The 15,552-nt window shown below is 36.4% G+C and overlaps 2 protein-coding genes across 2 annotated transcripts; both read left to right on the top strand.

Moving 5' to 3' along the window:
• The first annotated feature begins 387 nt into the window (after window positions 1–387).
• Window positions 388–5,839, top strand: LOC127168879 (uncharacterized). Its single transcript, XM_051116001.1, has 3 exons — window positions 388–709; window positions 2,835–3,356; window positions 4,706–5,839. Exons 1-3 carry the CDS (start codon window positions 403–405, stop codon window positions 5,083–5,085), a joined length of 1,209 nt encoding a protein of 402 aa, XP_050971958.1. The 5' UTR covers window positions 388–402; the 3' UTR covers window positions 5,086–5,839.
• A 3,605-nt stretch (window positions 5,840–9,444) lies between these two features.
• vrk3 (VRK serine/threonine kinase 3) lies at window positions 9,445–15,340 on the top strand. The gene is made up of 16 exons (XM_051115465.1): window positions 9,445–9,812; window positions 10,404–10,487; window positions 10,579–10,683; window positions 10,802–10,903; window positions 11,073–11,168; window positions 11,302–11,436; window positions 11,582–11,637; window positions 11,722–11,788; window positions 11,882–11,963; window positions 13,120–13,222; window positions 13,329–13,421; window positions 13,501–13,633; window positions 13,718–13,838; window positions 14,331–14,389; window positions 14,487–14,619; window positions 15,124–15,340. Exons 1-16 carry the CDS (start codon window positions 9,653–9,655, stop codon window positions 15,125–15,127), a joined length of 1,533 nt encoding a protein of 510 aa, XP_050971422.1. The 5' UTR covers window positions 9,445–9,652; the 3' UTR covers window positions 15,128–15,340.
• Window positions 15,341–15,552: the final 212 nt, after the last annotated feature.

The following is a 15,552-nucleotide window of genomic DNA, read 5'->3' as shown; positions in this document are numbered from 1 at the left end:
CTGAAAAAAATTCTACTCTGTTGTTTCCAACATAATTTTTTAGCACCACATCAGAACATAAGAATAATTTCTGAAGAATCATGTGACTGGAGTAATGATGCTAAAAATGTAGCTTTGAAATCACAGGAATAAATTACATTTGAATAAAATATTCAAATAGAAAGCAGTTATTTTAAATAGTAAAAATATTTAAAAATTGTACTGTTTTTGCTGTGTTTTGGATCAAATAAATGCAGGCTTGGTGAGCAGAAGAGGCTTCTTTAAAAAATATTTAAAAAATCTTACTGTTCAAAAACTTTTGACTGGTAGTGTATACAAAACAAAACGATAAAGTATTGATTTCATGTCTTCCTCACATTTTTCCTCAGTGACAGAGTGACCAAAGCATCAGTACCAACGCGCATGCGCGAGAATTTAACGCAAAGAAGGTTACCATCTAGATCAAGGCGATCAGTCAGTCAGTATTCAAAGTCGACTAGTTCGAAAATGGCGGCACGAAAGCGAAGTATAGTCTGGTCATTTTTCCAAGCCGAAGATGACAGAAGAGTGTTATGTCTTCTCTGTATGAAGACGGTTTTGTATTTTGGTCACACGACAAACATGCTTCGCCATTTACGAACGAAACACCCCTCTGATTTTTCCTCGTTGGACAAAAGGAAGCCCGCGACAGATGCGGTATCCAAACGCAACGACAGTGGTTGCGTGGAAGGTATGAAAGGTTTAATAATTACATTGTAGTGTTTACCATCATGTACAGTGTCATTATGAATACACCGATACGTCTGTTACACAGCTGGCTGGTTATGAAACTTAGAAATGACACCTTACGTATTTTTTCTTTGATTTGTGATGTTTTCCCCTCCATTTTGGCCTAGTATGCACGTGCTTATAACTCAACACATGTGAGTCCAAAGCCAATACAAAGGCTCTTTATCGTTCAAAACAGCGCTCGCTGTGATTGTGAGATTCAGTATCGACTCCCCAGTAAGAACGGGTTCGTTTTACAGAGTCTTTAGTCATAGTGATGGGAGTTTCGCTTAGGCCAGGGTTTTGGGTGGATGTCGCAACGACGCCATGTTGTTTTTTCAAACAATTGTCTATTGCGTCGCCCATTTATAGAAGGCTAGTTTTGCATATTTGATAGGGTGTCAAACGAATTTCCCCGACTGGAGTCGATTCGATTCGACTCGTTCAGTCAAACGAATGAATCTTTTGAATCGTGTCGCTGATTTGGATCAGCAATATACGGCGCTCTGACTGAAAGAGCCTCCCCGCCCCCTCCTGTCCAGAATAAACTGGACAGAAAAACTCCAAGCGTAACGACCCCGTTCTGTGTGAAGTAATAAATCATATATTATACATGGACGATCTATGATTAGAGAATTGTACATAATGGCTGTCATTTTCTAAAATCTGAGCTGTATTGAACCGTATGTGATCTGAAGTTGTCACGTGATGCACCATCTGTCACATCCCCGGATGGGCGCGATTTTTCAAAAATTCTAAAACTAGCGGTTCATTGGCTAAAACTAAAGTTATTTGTTGCTATGGTTGTTGTAATATTACCCTCGTTATAAAACAGTTACAGTGATAAACAGTGTGGGAAATAAACTGTTGTGACGTACATCACCTGTTGATCATCAGTGAGTGCTCAGCTTCCATATCGAATCATTGCTTTTGTTGCTTAGCAACGTTCTGTTTCGTCGTCATCTAGCGGAAGGCCGCCTCATGAATTAGCTTATTCTTCTTATGTACATCAGAAGGCCAGTTTGTGCTTTTAATAAGGCGTTATGGATTTAGCATCGTTTTTTTAATGTGCACTTATTGTGTCATATTGCATGACTTTTAACCATGTCATTGTCTTTTAGTAATACACTACCAGTCAAAAGTTTTTGAACAGTAAGATTTGTAATCTTTTTATTTAAGTCTCTCCTGCATTTATTTGATCCGAAGTACAACAAAAACAGTAAAATTTTGAAATATTTTTGCTATTTAAAATAACTTTTCTATTTGAATATATTTTAAAATGTAATTTATTCCTGTGATTTCGAAGCTGAATTTTTAGCATCTTTACTTCTGTCACATGATCCTTCAGAAATCATTCTAATGTTCTGATTTGCTGCGCAAATATATATATGTGTGTGTGTGTGTTAAAAAAATATATTATTATGTTGAAAACAGCTGAGTAGATTTTTTTTTCAGGTTTCTTTGATGAATAGCAAGTTCAGAAGAACAGCATTTAGAAATCTTTTGTAGCATTATAAATGTCTTTATCAACACTTTTGATCAATTTAAAGCATCCTTGCTAAATAAAAGTATTAATTTCTATTAGAATGATTTCTGAAGGGTCATGTGACACTGAAGACTGGCGTAATGATGCTGAAAATGTAGCTTTAATCACAAGAATAAAATACATTTTAAAATATATGTAAATAGAAAGGGTTTTTTTTTTTTTTTTTTTAAGCATTCTTTTTATCAAGTTGTTTTTTTTACAAGAAAGCAGTTATTTTATTTTATATAGTAAAATATTTTACAGTATTACTGCTTTTGCTGTACTTTGATCAAGTCAGTGCAGGCTTGGTAAGCAGAAGAGACTTAATTTAAAAACATTAAAAATCTTACTGTTCAAAAACTTCTGACTGGTAGTGTACATATAAATCCAGATTATTAATGTAATTTTGTGTTGCTTATTTTCTGTAATTCAGTCTGTCCTCATGCACTCTTTAAACACAAGGTATTTAAATAATGTCACAGGTTCAGTTAAAGTGCATTTAGCCATGTGAAAATATTCTATACATCTAATTTTTTCCTCCATTTTTAATTTCTATATCAAGTTACAGTGTTGATGGATGAGCAACAGGTAGAGGTGGAGTCCGTGGGAGAAGATGGCGAAATGGATGGTGCCATCAAAGGGATCCTCCGTGCCGCAGCAGGGGAAGGGACAACTGAAGCAGAGGTGGTTGATGAGGAAGGCGAGGCGCCTGTTGATGAAGGGGATGGAAAAGAGATACAAGAGGATGACAACCCGGCTAATACTCGCAAGTGGAGCTCCGTGTGGGTGCACTATCGAAAGCTTGGCCAGGAGCCGCGAGCCCTGTGCTTGCTCTGCATGGAGAAGATCCAGCACCGGAGTAGCACGAGTAACCTTATCAGACATCTACAGCATAAGCATCCCAATGAGTTCGCGCAACTCGAGGATCACCCACAAAAGCGGCCTAACAAGCGCAAATCTGAAGATCCAAGCCGCCTTGCCTCCTCTCCCACATTAGCAAGTGGAACCCCAACCAGAGCTCACATTGTGTCACCGAAGCGTGATGTCCGCACACCTTGCAGTACCAGCCTAGACAGATATTCAGGTATGGTTTGCTTTCAACACTTCTCAGTGTTCATGTTTTGCATTTTGTGTGAAAAGGATGTTGAGCCATTGTTATTACAGTTATAATACGTGACCCTGGACCACAAAAGCAGTCTTAAGTTGCATGAGTATATTTGTAGCAATAGCCAACAATGCAATGTCAAAATGATCGATTTTTCTTTTATGCCAAAAATCATTAGGATATTAAGTAAAGATTTTGTTCCATGAAGGTATTTTGAAAATTTCTTACCCTTTTTTTGATTAGTAATATGCATTGCTAAGAACTTCATCTGGACAACTTTTTTTTTTTTTTTTTTTCTTTTGCACATTCAGATTCCAGATTTTCAAATTGTTGTATATGTTAATGGAAAGCTTATTTATTCAGCTATCAGATTTTTTTGACCCTTATGACTGGTTTTGTGGTCCAGGTTCGCATATTATATTTACTGTAATTATTATGTTATTATAGTTAGCTAGAACTTAAACTAGAAAACGAATATTAGCGGAGATAAAATATAGATTTAAACAAATATTAAACTTAATTTGTTTTAGTTATTACAAATGAAAAAAAATTAAGTTTTCATTTAGTTTAACATGATGCACTAAAGTAATTAAAACTGTAAAAAATGTACTATACAGACATTATACATGCTTTATAAAGCAATTTTTTAAAAATGCATTTCCATAAATGAATTCAAAATATTAATAACAATACAATGATACTAATAACTATTCAAAATGATATCTACCAAACATCTTTCCCAACTAATGTTGGGAACTGTAAACTATACAGGGAACCCTATAATTTAGTACATTATTACAATATTAAAGCTTTAAATTGACAACAGAATCCATTATATTCCACTGCTATTTATTTTAAAATATTATATGATTACACTCAAATAAAATGTTTGTATACAACTCAATCGCAGATAAGGTGGATTTATTCAAACATATGAAAGTAACAGTAAATAAGCTCCCAATTTTTTATTTATTTTTTTGTAGCTAACTAATGAACTGTGAACTAGATGTTTCCCAATGCAACATTGTGATGTTGATTCATGCTGTTTTATTAATTCCATGCTTCCATGGTTGAAAGGCTAATTGAGGAATTATGTCTTTTCAACATAACTTCTGATGACTCACACTGCCGTGGAATTAATTTGTCATGGCGCATTTAAGAGCATGAAAATAGCATTTGTTGTTTGAATTTTGTGATAAATTGTACAGGATTTCAGAGCTGAGATTTTGTTTCTTATCAGAAGTAACAAAGCTCCTTGTGGTTGTCTCTTGATTATGTTCTGTGCCTATATTCAAAGCTTTAATTTCACAATTTTTTTCATCCGTTAGGTGCTAAGTGGTCTGAGGGTGTGCGTATATTGGAAAGAGAGCGAGAACTGACAGAGGCGTTGAGGCGTGTCCAGCAGGAAGAGGGGCGGAGCATACAGCTGCAGAAGGAGTTGCTGCAGCAGTTCCGTGAAATGGATGCTGAGCGCCGAGTGCTTCAGAACCAGAAATGTGAACAAGAGCAGGAGCACGCGAGATTGCGGAAGGAAAAAGAAGACTTCCAGAGGGAGAAGAATGAACTCCTGCGGGAAAAAGATGAGCTGCAGAAGGAAAGAGAGGAGCTTCAGAAAGAGAAAGAGGAGCTGGAGAAGCAGAAACAAGAACTGGACTCTTGGAAAACCTCTCATGCACAGGGACAGGCCTCTGGATTTTACAATTGTTGATATACTTCAGTATGTCTGTTTCACAAGGAAACAAGGATTTCCTTTTTATGGAAATAGTTATTTCTTTACCCTTTTTATTTTTACAAGATTGATTTGGATTGGGGGGATGGGCTGGTGGGAGTTGGGGGAAATGCCAGGGATGTTGTATTTTGTTTAGCTAAATGAAAGTTTACCTTAACCTACCAGAATTTCAAACACGTACATGCATGCGAATTATAGATTACCTGCCGTTAAAATAGAGATTCGTAATAAGGCCTTTCATGTCAGATATCTAGAATATCAGTTTCATTCAAATCTATTCACGCTGTGTATATATGAGTGTTAACGCATAAAAAGTTCATGTTCGTTCCAAGGTTTGTTCCAAAATTGACCAGTGTGTGAATGTATTCAAGTGTTTTTGTACATTTCTGCACTGGGAATAAAAAGAAAACTTTCAGCAAATGTCCTTTCTCAGTCATTTGGGCCATTTTTGTTATTCCTGCCCTAGATGCCCCTGCCATCATGTCACAGTTTTGTTTTATTTTTTGAGCTGACCGTATTGGTTAATATGAAGGCTGGTAAGATGGTTACAGCATAAATATTTATTGTAAAGAGAAATTTAAATGAACTAACATGTTTTTGCATACTGTTGTCACTAACACAACCCTGTTTTGCATTTTGCACTATTGACATGTTAGAGTAAAACGTGAACTATCTATCTATCGATATAGATATAGATATAGATATAGATATATATCTACAAAGAGTTCAGATGCAAAAGCCCCTAAGTGCCATCTGAAATTGTCATCTAAAATTAGCATTTTTATCAGGCTTCTATATTTACGTTCAGTTATGTATTTGCATAGAAAATGACCTGATAAAAATGCACTTAGGGGCTTTTGTGTCGGAGATATGTATGTGCATGTGTGTATATGTATATATATATATAAACCATTTTTCACTTTGATGGCAATGATTTTTTTTCCCCAAAGTATTCAAAAACTACTAGTTTAGCATCAAGAGATGAGACCACATTGTCTATACCCATTGCTGAAAAAAGTCCATTACAGTATGATACAAGTTTTTAATTTTAGAGGTAGATTTATTATTATGTTCTTTCTGTCAAAACCCATTATCCATGAAACATGTTTTATTAGATAGTACTGGTTTAAACCCTGTGAGAGATTTTTACTCTACTACTTACTGCTTTACTACTTTTTTATGGCAAAAGTAGACTGCAAAAATGGATTCAGATTTCCCATAAAATAGCCACATAAGTTGGCATGGTGTTTAGAAAAACAAACTAGCAACTCAGATGATATACAGGTGCTGGTCATATAATTAGAATATCTTCAAAAAGTTGATTTATTTCTCTAATTCCACTCAAGAAGTGAAACTTGTATAATGTATAGATTCATTCCACACAGACTGATATATTTCAAGTGTTTATTTATTTTAATTTTGATGATTATAACTGACAACTAATGAAAACCCCAAATTCAGTATCTCAGAAAATTAGAATATTGTGAAAAGGTTCAGTATTGAAGACACCTGGTGCCACACTCTAATCAGCTAATTAACTCAAAACACCTGCAAAGGCCTTTAAATGGTCTCTCAGTCTAGTTCTGTAGGCTACACAATCATGGAAACGACTGCTGAGTTGACAGGTGTCCAAAAGACGACCACTGACACCTTGCACAAGGAGGGCAAGACACAAAAGGTCATTGCAAAAGAGGCTGGCTGTTCACAGAGCTCTGTGTCCAAGCACATTAATAGAGAGGCGAAGAGAAGGAAGATGTGGTAGAAAAAAAGTGTACAAGCAATAGGGATAACTGCTCCCAGGAGAGAATTGTGAAACAAAACCCATTCAAAAATGTGGGGGGAGATTCACAAAGAGTGGACTGCAGCTGGAGTCAGTGCTTCAAGAATCACTGCGCACAGATGTATGCAAGACATGGGTTTCAGCTGACGCATTCCTTGTGTCAAGCCACTCTTGAACAACAGCGTCAGAAGCGTCTCACCTGGGCTAAAGACCAGTGGCGGCTACTGGTCTGTCAAATAGGGGAAGCTCATTTTCGGCCTACATCATAAAATTGTCTATTTATTTATTCACAAGAATGTGCCTTATTGTCATAAGTAAGTCACAATGCAAACAATCGTAAAAAAAAAAGCTTTAGTTTTATTATGCAAAATATGATGTATTTTTTCTTTTAGTCAGATGCTACTATATAGTATAAATATTTTGCAATTTAAATAAGGTTATTATGGAGATTTATTTATTTATTTATTTATTTATAAAGTATTTTAATAGAAATATAAGGTTTCATTATGTTATGTTAAAATTTTTCAAGATTACTATATATATATATATATATATATATAAATTTATAGTCATCCTCCATGTTAATATTTAATGTAGTAATCTATATATATATATTGATTACTACATTAAATATTAACATGAATGAATGAATGAACGATCTAAAAAAAATATTAAACTCTGTAAAAGTGAAACAAGGAATGTGGTGTATAATTGTGTGAAATGTATGATGAAAATCAAGCAATTTCGCCAAGCAAATATGAAGAAATAGGTTGCAGCAGTTTTTATTTCGACTGAACTTGAGAAATCCGCGATGGGACTGAGCGCGAATAGCTCCAGCGATTCCTTATAGTACAAAATCGCTGTCAGTCAAAAGGAGATGCAATCTTTCGACAGACCCTCCAATCATCACGCAGAAGCTCGGAGTCCAGGCCAGCCCACTCCTCATTTGCTCCTCATTCACCCCCAGAGACGCTGAGCGTCCGTGGGCGGGACATAATCGCAGCGTTTATCCAATGACCGTCTAGTTTCAAAGCACTGAAAAAAAACGTTCAAAGCAGCCGCATTGAAGTCAATGGACGCTGGGCTTCAACGGGGAAATGCACTGTGATGCTACGGGAATGTATGAGAAGAAAATCAAGTCAGCCGACCTGCTATATCTAACTGATTCTGAACGAGCTCGTCTTTGAGATGAACGTTTTCTAACGCATTTTTAGTCAATAAAATGTTAGTACAATAGTACATAATTTGACTATTAATTTTGTGACATTATAGGGGAAGCTGAGCTTCCCTTGCAGTCTTAAAGAAATCGCCACTGCTAAAGACAAAAAGGACTGGACTGCTGCTGAGTGGTCCAAAGTTATGTTCTCTGATGAAAGTAAATTTTGCATTTCCTTGGGAAATCAGGGTCCCAGAGTCTGAAGGAAGAGAGGAGAGGCACAGAATCCATGTTGCTTGAGGTCCAATGTAAAGTTTCCACAGTCAGTGATGGTTTGGGGTGCCATGTCATCTGCTGGTGTTGGTCCACTGTGTTTTCTGAGGTCCAAGGTCAACGCAGCTGTATACCAGGACGTTTTGGAGCGCTTCATGCTTCCTGCTGCTGAAGAACTTTATGGAGATGCAGATTTCATTTTCCAACAGGACTTGGCACCTGCACGCAGTGCCAAAGCTACCAGTACCTGGTTTAAGGACCATGGTATCCCTGTTCTTAATTGGCCAGCAAACTCGCCTGACCTTAACCCTATAGAAAATCTATGGGGTTTGTGAAGAGGAAGATGCGATTATGCCAGACCCAACAATGTAGAAGAGCTTAAGGCCACTATCAGAGAAACCTGGGCTCTCATAACACCTGAGCAGTGCCACAGACTGATCGACTCCATGCCACGCCGCATTGCTGCAGTAATTCAGGCAAAAGGAGCCCCAACTAAGTATTGAGTGCTGTACATGTTCATACTTTTCAGTTGGCCAAGATTTCTAAAAATCCTTTCTTTGTATTGGTCTTAAGTAATATTCTAATTTTGAGATACTGAATTTGGGGTTTTCATTAGTTGTCAGTTATAATCATCAAAATTAAAAGAAATAAACACTTGAAATATATCAGTCTGTGTGGAATGAATGTATACATTAAACAAGTTTCACTTCTTGAATGGAATTAAAGAAATAAATCAACTTTTTGAAGATATTCTAATTATATGACCAGCACCTGTAATAGTACTCGCGTGGTAGCAAACGATTAGTGTTCAGGTTTTAGGTAAGATTAAAAGAAAGGCTGAGAACACGAATAAAGATCAAGGTAGGCAGAGAGAGAAGTCTGTGGGATTTAAAGAAATAGTTCACATACAAATACAAATTCCTGTGGAACATAAAATATCTTTTTTTCTTCTATCTATTGTGTTCTGCAAAAGAAAGTCATGAAATGTTAGTTAAACATTAATATAGGAATGAGGAAATTATGTATTTTCTGTAATTTAATCAGAAGCCATAAGCAGGCAATTTTTATGCACTGCTCGTCTTTACATGTCCTGTAAAAACGGTGAAACGGTAACCGAAGAATTCTGGGCCTCGTCCCCAGCCGTAATACGTATCCTGCAAATGATCACGTGATTTGTGTCAGTTACAACGCCTCGGTCACAACAGTCTGTAAGATGTCTGTAGAAGCGTGATTCCGGAATCATAGCATCGTTGGAAGAGCTTTCCTTCTGTTCCTGACTGTCAGAACATTTTACCCAGGGACATTTTCCACCTAACCCCGTCTAATTCGCTGTCATAATGCTGAATTTCTGTCCTCAGTGTGGCTCAAAGTTGCAGCCTGGTTTCAAATTCTGCCCATCGTGTGGTGGGAGACTGCCAGACCCAACAGAAACTGTGGATTCACAGCCATCCGAGCCAAATCCAAACTCTGTGCTTTTATCTTTGAGCGCCATGGAAGGTAAATACAGGTTTAAGTATGTTTTTATTACATTTATCCATCGAAGACTGCTGTTCGTTTTGCGTGAGCATCGAAGAAGCAAAACAAGATGACTGAATATAGTAAAGCCGTATGGTTTTGACCTACAGTAGTTCTTTGATTCATGTCTTTATTATAACTTAAATGCTTAAGTAACATTACAGCTGTTTAGTGTACCAAATGTTTGCTGGTTTCATATTTACGATGATAAGATAACTCTTTACTGATTCATAGGTGAATTCAGGTGATGTCATATCCAGTTTTCCTTATTTAGTAATAATTTAGTAGAACACTGTTAAGTCTTTACAACTAGAGCTGACTAGTTGTAGCAGGTTTCAAAGTGGGCCTAATGTAATATCTGTATTTAAGTAAATTATTGAATATGTGCTATCTATGCAGTGCATCTTTATGATATTGTTTAACCAGATGTATTTGTTTTAAATAATGTTTTAAAAAATCATTTGACTCCCTCAAAGTAATTAGTAACTTTTAGAGAAAATATATGAGTTTTTTTGTCAGTTGCTTCTTTTAAAGCAAGTGATGGCAACACAATAATCCACATTATTTTTGTAGTCGATTCTGCTGGAGACTCCCCACAATCTACACTGAGTCGTCCGCCTTTGCGTTCAACACGTAGCACAGCCGCAGAATCTTTAGGTGAGTATAATGATATTGTGTGTTTTATTGTATAAGTAAAGGCTTTGTAGACATGCTAGAATTTGTGTGAAAGATGACGGCTTTATTTCAGATCAGAAGTCTTCGCCATTGTCTCGAAAGCGAAAGGTATCCCCTCCGGTTAAAGAGGAGGAAAAAGTGTCCCAGACAACATCGGCCGTAATAACTCAAACCCCAGGTAGAAACACACTATACTCACATTAGTACATATGAACGTTTTCTGCTAAATGCAAATCAACAGTGTTATAACATTGAATGCTGAAGGATTTTGTGTAAAAACTTCTGCTTTGTTTTAGTTAAGAGGTTATTGACATCCCCACGAAAAGGAAAAGCATCCCCCAAGGTTAAGGAACAAGAGGAGGTGAAAGAAACTATTTCGGTTACACTTCAAACTCCAGGTAAGATATTGTGTACTGGGAAACTCTGGATATTATCTTCCTGCTCATTGCAAATGTGACCAAATTATTACAGATGTTATCATTATTAACATGGTGTTACAAATAAATGAACAATTAGGAGATTTTTAGTAGTTTGGCCTAAGGTTTTTGGTGTGCTGCATTGTTTCAGATAAGACGTCTTTAGCGTCACCTCGAAACCGTAAGGCCTCCCCTCAGGTTAAAGAAGAAGAGGTGAAGCCAATGTCTTCAGTTAGTCAAAGCCCATGTAAGATGCACTTTATAGAGAACAGGCTGCTCAATATATATTGAAAAAAAAATTAACAATATCTAAAAGTGGCATATTTCTTTATTTTGTTTCATACTAATTGGCAAGTTTTTGTTATTTTGCGGGCTTTTAGCCAAAAGCAAAGGCAGGAAACGGGTGTGCGCTGTTGGGCCTGTCCCAGAGGGTACGGTGGTTTGTGACCAGTCCAGCAAAAAGTGGAAGCTGGTTGAACTTCTGTGGCAAACAGAACTAGATCTGACATATGCAGGTAAGATGTCAATCAAACTCTATGGTCTTGAATAATGAGATGGGTGAATGCATCCATCAGTGCATTTCAAATCCTTTTCTCATTTTCTGTCAGATGGTTATAATAAAGATATGAATTTAAATATTGTCTATCTAATCTAATATAGTGTGCCAGGCAAATCAGCAAGCAGGCTCAAATGAATGCAAGTACATGTTGCGACTGGTGAGTGCTTTGTTCACACAATGGCTGGTCTGTGTGCGCGTGTTAGCGAAGAAGGACCTGATGACTTCCTGTTCTCTTTCTCAGGGTGCTAAAGAGGGACACCTGTTTAATGAGCAGAACTTCCATCTGAGAGCAGCTAAACCCGATGCAGGTTTGTCATTTAGCACTTGTAATGGATACATAACAACCTAGTTTAATGGAGCTGCAGGCTTATAACCACAGCTTTCTTTTTCTTTGTCCATAGTGGAGAAATGGTTGAAATTACACAAATTGGACTTCCTTGGGATTCCATCCTGTGTAGGGTTCGGTCTTCATGAAGCATATAGGTATGTGGGTTTGTATCCGTTTGTTCAGGAACTTTTATAGAATCTTATACTTCTCTTCTGTTCAAATGTTTGGGCTAAAAAACATAGTTTTTAATGAAATAATTTTATTCAGCAACGATGCTGAATAAAAATATAAGTAAAGACATTCATAATGATCTATTTCATATAAATGTTGTTCTTTTGAACTTTTTATTCATCAAAGAATCCTGAAAATATGTATAGTTAAAGTCAAAAGTTTACATACACCCTGCAGAATCTGCAAAATGTTAATTATTTTACCAGAATAAAAGGGATCATACAAAATGCATGATATTCTTTATTTAGTACTGACCTGAATAAGGAAATAATAGTTCCTGACCCTGTTGGTGTTACAAGTGTTGAAAGTTGATGCTTAATACTCTGTTGTTTTCTGAATGATCCACAGCTTTTTTTTTCACAGATTGTTTTATTTTTTGTTTAGTTACAGTTGTTCATAACTCCCTTGTTTGTCCTAAACAGTTAAACTGCCCACTGTTCTTCAGAAAAGTCCTTCAGGTCCCACAAATTCTTTGTTTTTTTCAGCATTGTTGTGTATTTGACTACATGATTTTGAGATCCATCTTTTCACACTGAACAGAAGATACTTAATAAGTATAAGACAAAATAAGTTAAATTTACCCTGATCTTCGAATTCAAAATGTTTTCACCCCTATTTTAAGTTTTGAATGGCAGTGCATATATAATCATAGTTGTCAATACATAATGAGAAAAGCCTCCAAATTAAGATAATTCAAGAAATTACATTGTGTCAAAATATAAATAATTAAATCAACATTACAAAAATGTTTTTAAAGCCAGTATATTATTTTCTTATCATTGAACATACTGTATACATATTGTCTTACAGCCAACAGCAACTCATTTTGCAACCGACTTGTCCATTTGTCTGATTAAAAACGGTGGAATGTATTTACATACATTTTCCACACCCCATCTGTATTAAAATTAGTTGTGCACATGTAGACTGGCGTCTTTGTTCAATGGTTTGCATTTCACTGTTTTTCATAGTCTTGCAACATGAGTGCCACATTTTATAATTGTGTGTAAAGAAAAAAACAATTCAGTGAGTATGACCTCGTTGTGGAATCTAATCATAACCGTATTCACTTCCCTGTAGGTTTTTAGTTTTTCCTAGCATGGGCCAAACTCTACAGACAGTCATGGATGAAGGGAACTGTACTCTGCCTGAGAAAGCTGTTCTCCAGCTTGCACTACGACTAGTGAGTGCTATTAAAACAACTTTACTCTCAGATTTGTTGCTGTTTCCCTACCCATGCCATTCTCTATGAAATTTTTTTTATATATGTGCCTGTATGTGGTTTGTAGTTGGATGCACTTGAATTCATCCACGAGAAGGAATATGCCCATGCAGACATCCATGCAGGAAATATTTACATCAACACTGACAGTCAAACAGAGGTCAGTGAGCATGTCCCTTATGAACTGAACATGTATGCTCTATATATTACTCAAGGACTAAAATGTGTGTGTGTTATAGGTGTTCTTGTCAGGCTTTGGTCATGCATTTAGATTTTGCCCGGGTGGAAAGCATGTGGAGTACAGACAGGGTAGCCGCACTGCACACCAGGGCAACATCACCTTTATCAGCTTGGATTCTCACAAGGGGGCTGGTGAGCATCAATTGATCATTGCATCATTTACATTTTCCATGTAAGAAGGCAAGTCTAATTTGCATCTGTATGGGTGTTTTGCAGGTCCGTCTTGTCGTAGTGACCTGCAGTCTCTGGGTTACTGTATGCTGTATTGGATGACAGGCTCACTACCCTGGAGTCATCTCTCTCAAACAAGCTCTGCTATTGCGGCAGAGAAGGAGAGGTCAGTAAAAATACAAAACAAGCACCATCATCAGGCATGTATTCAAGAGAGACCGGTTTCATAAACTGCTTAAACTAGCCTTACAAGTTAGTCATCAAAGTTTTTTTTTCTTCTTTAAGACTAATAACAAATTTAAGTCAGTTACATAAGAAGGTAAATGGTCTAAATTGAATCTGAAAAGCAAGACTACTGTGTGGTCAGACAAGTTCTTAAGACTAAGAGATAGTTCACCCAAAAATGATAATTCTGTCATTAATTACTCACTCTAAATTCATTCCAAACCTTCGTTCATCTTCGGAACACAAATTAATATATTTTTTATTGAATCCGAAAGCTTTCTGACCCTGCATAGACAGCAACTCAATTGACACGTTCAAGGACCAGAAATGTAGTAAGGACTTTGTTAAAATGGTCCGTGTGACGTCAGTGGTTCAACTGTAAGTTGAACAGTTATGCAGTTTTATGTTGAATATGTTTTCTGCCCACCTACAGGTATATTTCTGATATCCCTGGACTTGTACGTTGCTGTTACAAACAGAAGAAAGCTTCCGGTGAGCATATTTCTATTCACACTTCATGTGTTTAGTGCTAGTGAAGACGTGTATGTCATTTTTTTTTTTTTTTTTTTTTTTTTTCTTTTCAATTTAGTTGCATTACAAGACTACCTGACTAATGTGATGAGCCTGCAGTATACTGAGAAACCAGATTACACACTTCTGAAAGCTGGGCTTCATGAGAGCTTACAGAAGATGGGTGGGAGTCTGAAAGAATCACTGAATCTGTAAGTAACACATATTTACATTTAAAAGACTACTCTTTTATTTATTGTCTGCATATTATGATACATAACAGTCCTCCAGTTTCATTTGCATTATTTAATACAAAACTGCAGCAGCTAACAAGGTATCTTCGTTTATCTTTGGATAACAAATTAAGATATTGATAAAATCTGAGAGCTTTCTGACCCTCCATAAACAGCAAGGGTCCTACCATGTTGAAGGCACGGAAAGGTAGTAAGGACATTGACAAAATAGTGCATGTGACATAAGTAAACCTTAATTTTATGAAGCTACAAGAAGTTTTTGTGCGCAAAAAAACTTTATTTACTTTTATGCCTTTCTGGACCTTGAACATGGTCGGACCCTTGATTTCCATGGAGGGTCAGAGAGCTCTTGGATTTCATCAAAAATATCTTAATTTGTGTTCCAAAGATGAAGGAAGGTCTTTGGAACGACATGACAGAATGACAGAAATTTAACTTGTTTTTTGTTTTTTTTATTTACAGGTGAAACCATAATGATGAGAGTTAAGAGGTGTGCAGTGTGGACTGAATTGTTTTAAGGAATGTTTAAGAACGATTTTATGCTTTTAAAAGCAGCTTTTATCGCAGTTTTTAACAATGGTGTTGCTGTGCAAACTGCATGTTTTCTCTGATAGGTTGAGTTTTGTGATTTTTCATTAGAGCACAATGTTTATTTCTAAGGATGACTATTTTTTTTAATTCAAGCAGCAATTTCTCCTTGGTCTTGATGCAACCAATACATTTCATCCCATCAGTGGAAGTAAAGGTTTTATTCTAGGTTTACACTTTGGGGAAAGGACATGTTCGTGTTATAAAGGGATTTCTTTTTCGTATTTTTTTTCTTCATAAACTGTATTGTATTGAAAATAAACAACAGTAACCAAAAATGGACTTGCATTGTTTTTGTATGAT

The sequence above is a fragment of the Labeo rohita genome, chromosome 7 (genome assembly GCF_022985175.1).
Source record: "Labeo rohita strain BAU-BD-2019 chromosome 7, IGBB_LRoh.1.0, whole genome shotgun sequence".
Classification (NCBI taxonomy): domain Eukaryota; kingdom Metazoa; phylum Chordata; class Actinopteri; order Cypriniformes; family Cyprinidae; genus Labeo; species Labeo rohita.
The sequence above is the reverse complement of the archived record's forward strand: the minus strand, read 5'-3'. Positions and strand labels throughout refer to the sequence as shown.

What these genes read in the sequence shown, in the direction of transcription:
- LOC127168879 (XM_051116001.1), top strand. Translation starts at nt 403, where the DNA reads ATGCGCGAGAATTTAACGCAAAGAAGGTTACCATCTAGATCAAGGCGA. An exon ending in CGACAGTGGTTGCGTGGAAG is followed by an intron (nt 710 to 2,834) that starts GTATGAAAGGTT and finishes TTCTATATCAAG; the next exon opens with TTACAGTGTTGATGGATGAG. An exon ending in CAGCCTAGACAGATATTCAG is followed by an intron (nt 3,357 to 4,705) that starts GTATGGTTTGCT and finishes TTCATCCGTTAG; the next exon opens with GTGCTAAGTGGTCTGAGGGT.
- vrk3 (XM_051115465.1), top strand. Translation starts at nt 9,653, where the DNA reads ATGCTGAATTTCTGTCCTCAGTGTGGCTCAAAGTTGCAGCCTGGTTTC. An exon ending in ATCTTTGAGCGCCATGGAAG is followed by an intron (nt 9,813 to 10,403) that starts GTAAATACAGGT and finishes TTATTTTTGTAG; the next exon opens with TCGATTCTGCTGGAGACTCC. An exon ending in CAAACAGAAGAAAGCTTCCG is followed by an intron (nt 14,390 to 14,486) that starts GTGAGCATATTT and finishes TTTTCAATTTAG; the next exon opens with TTGCATTACAAGACTACCTG.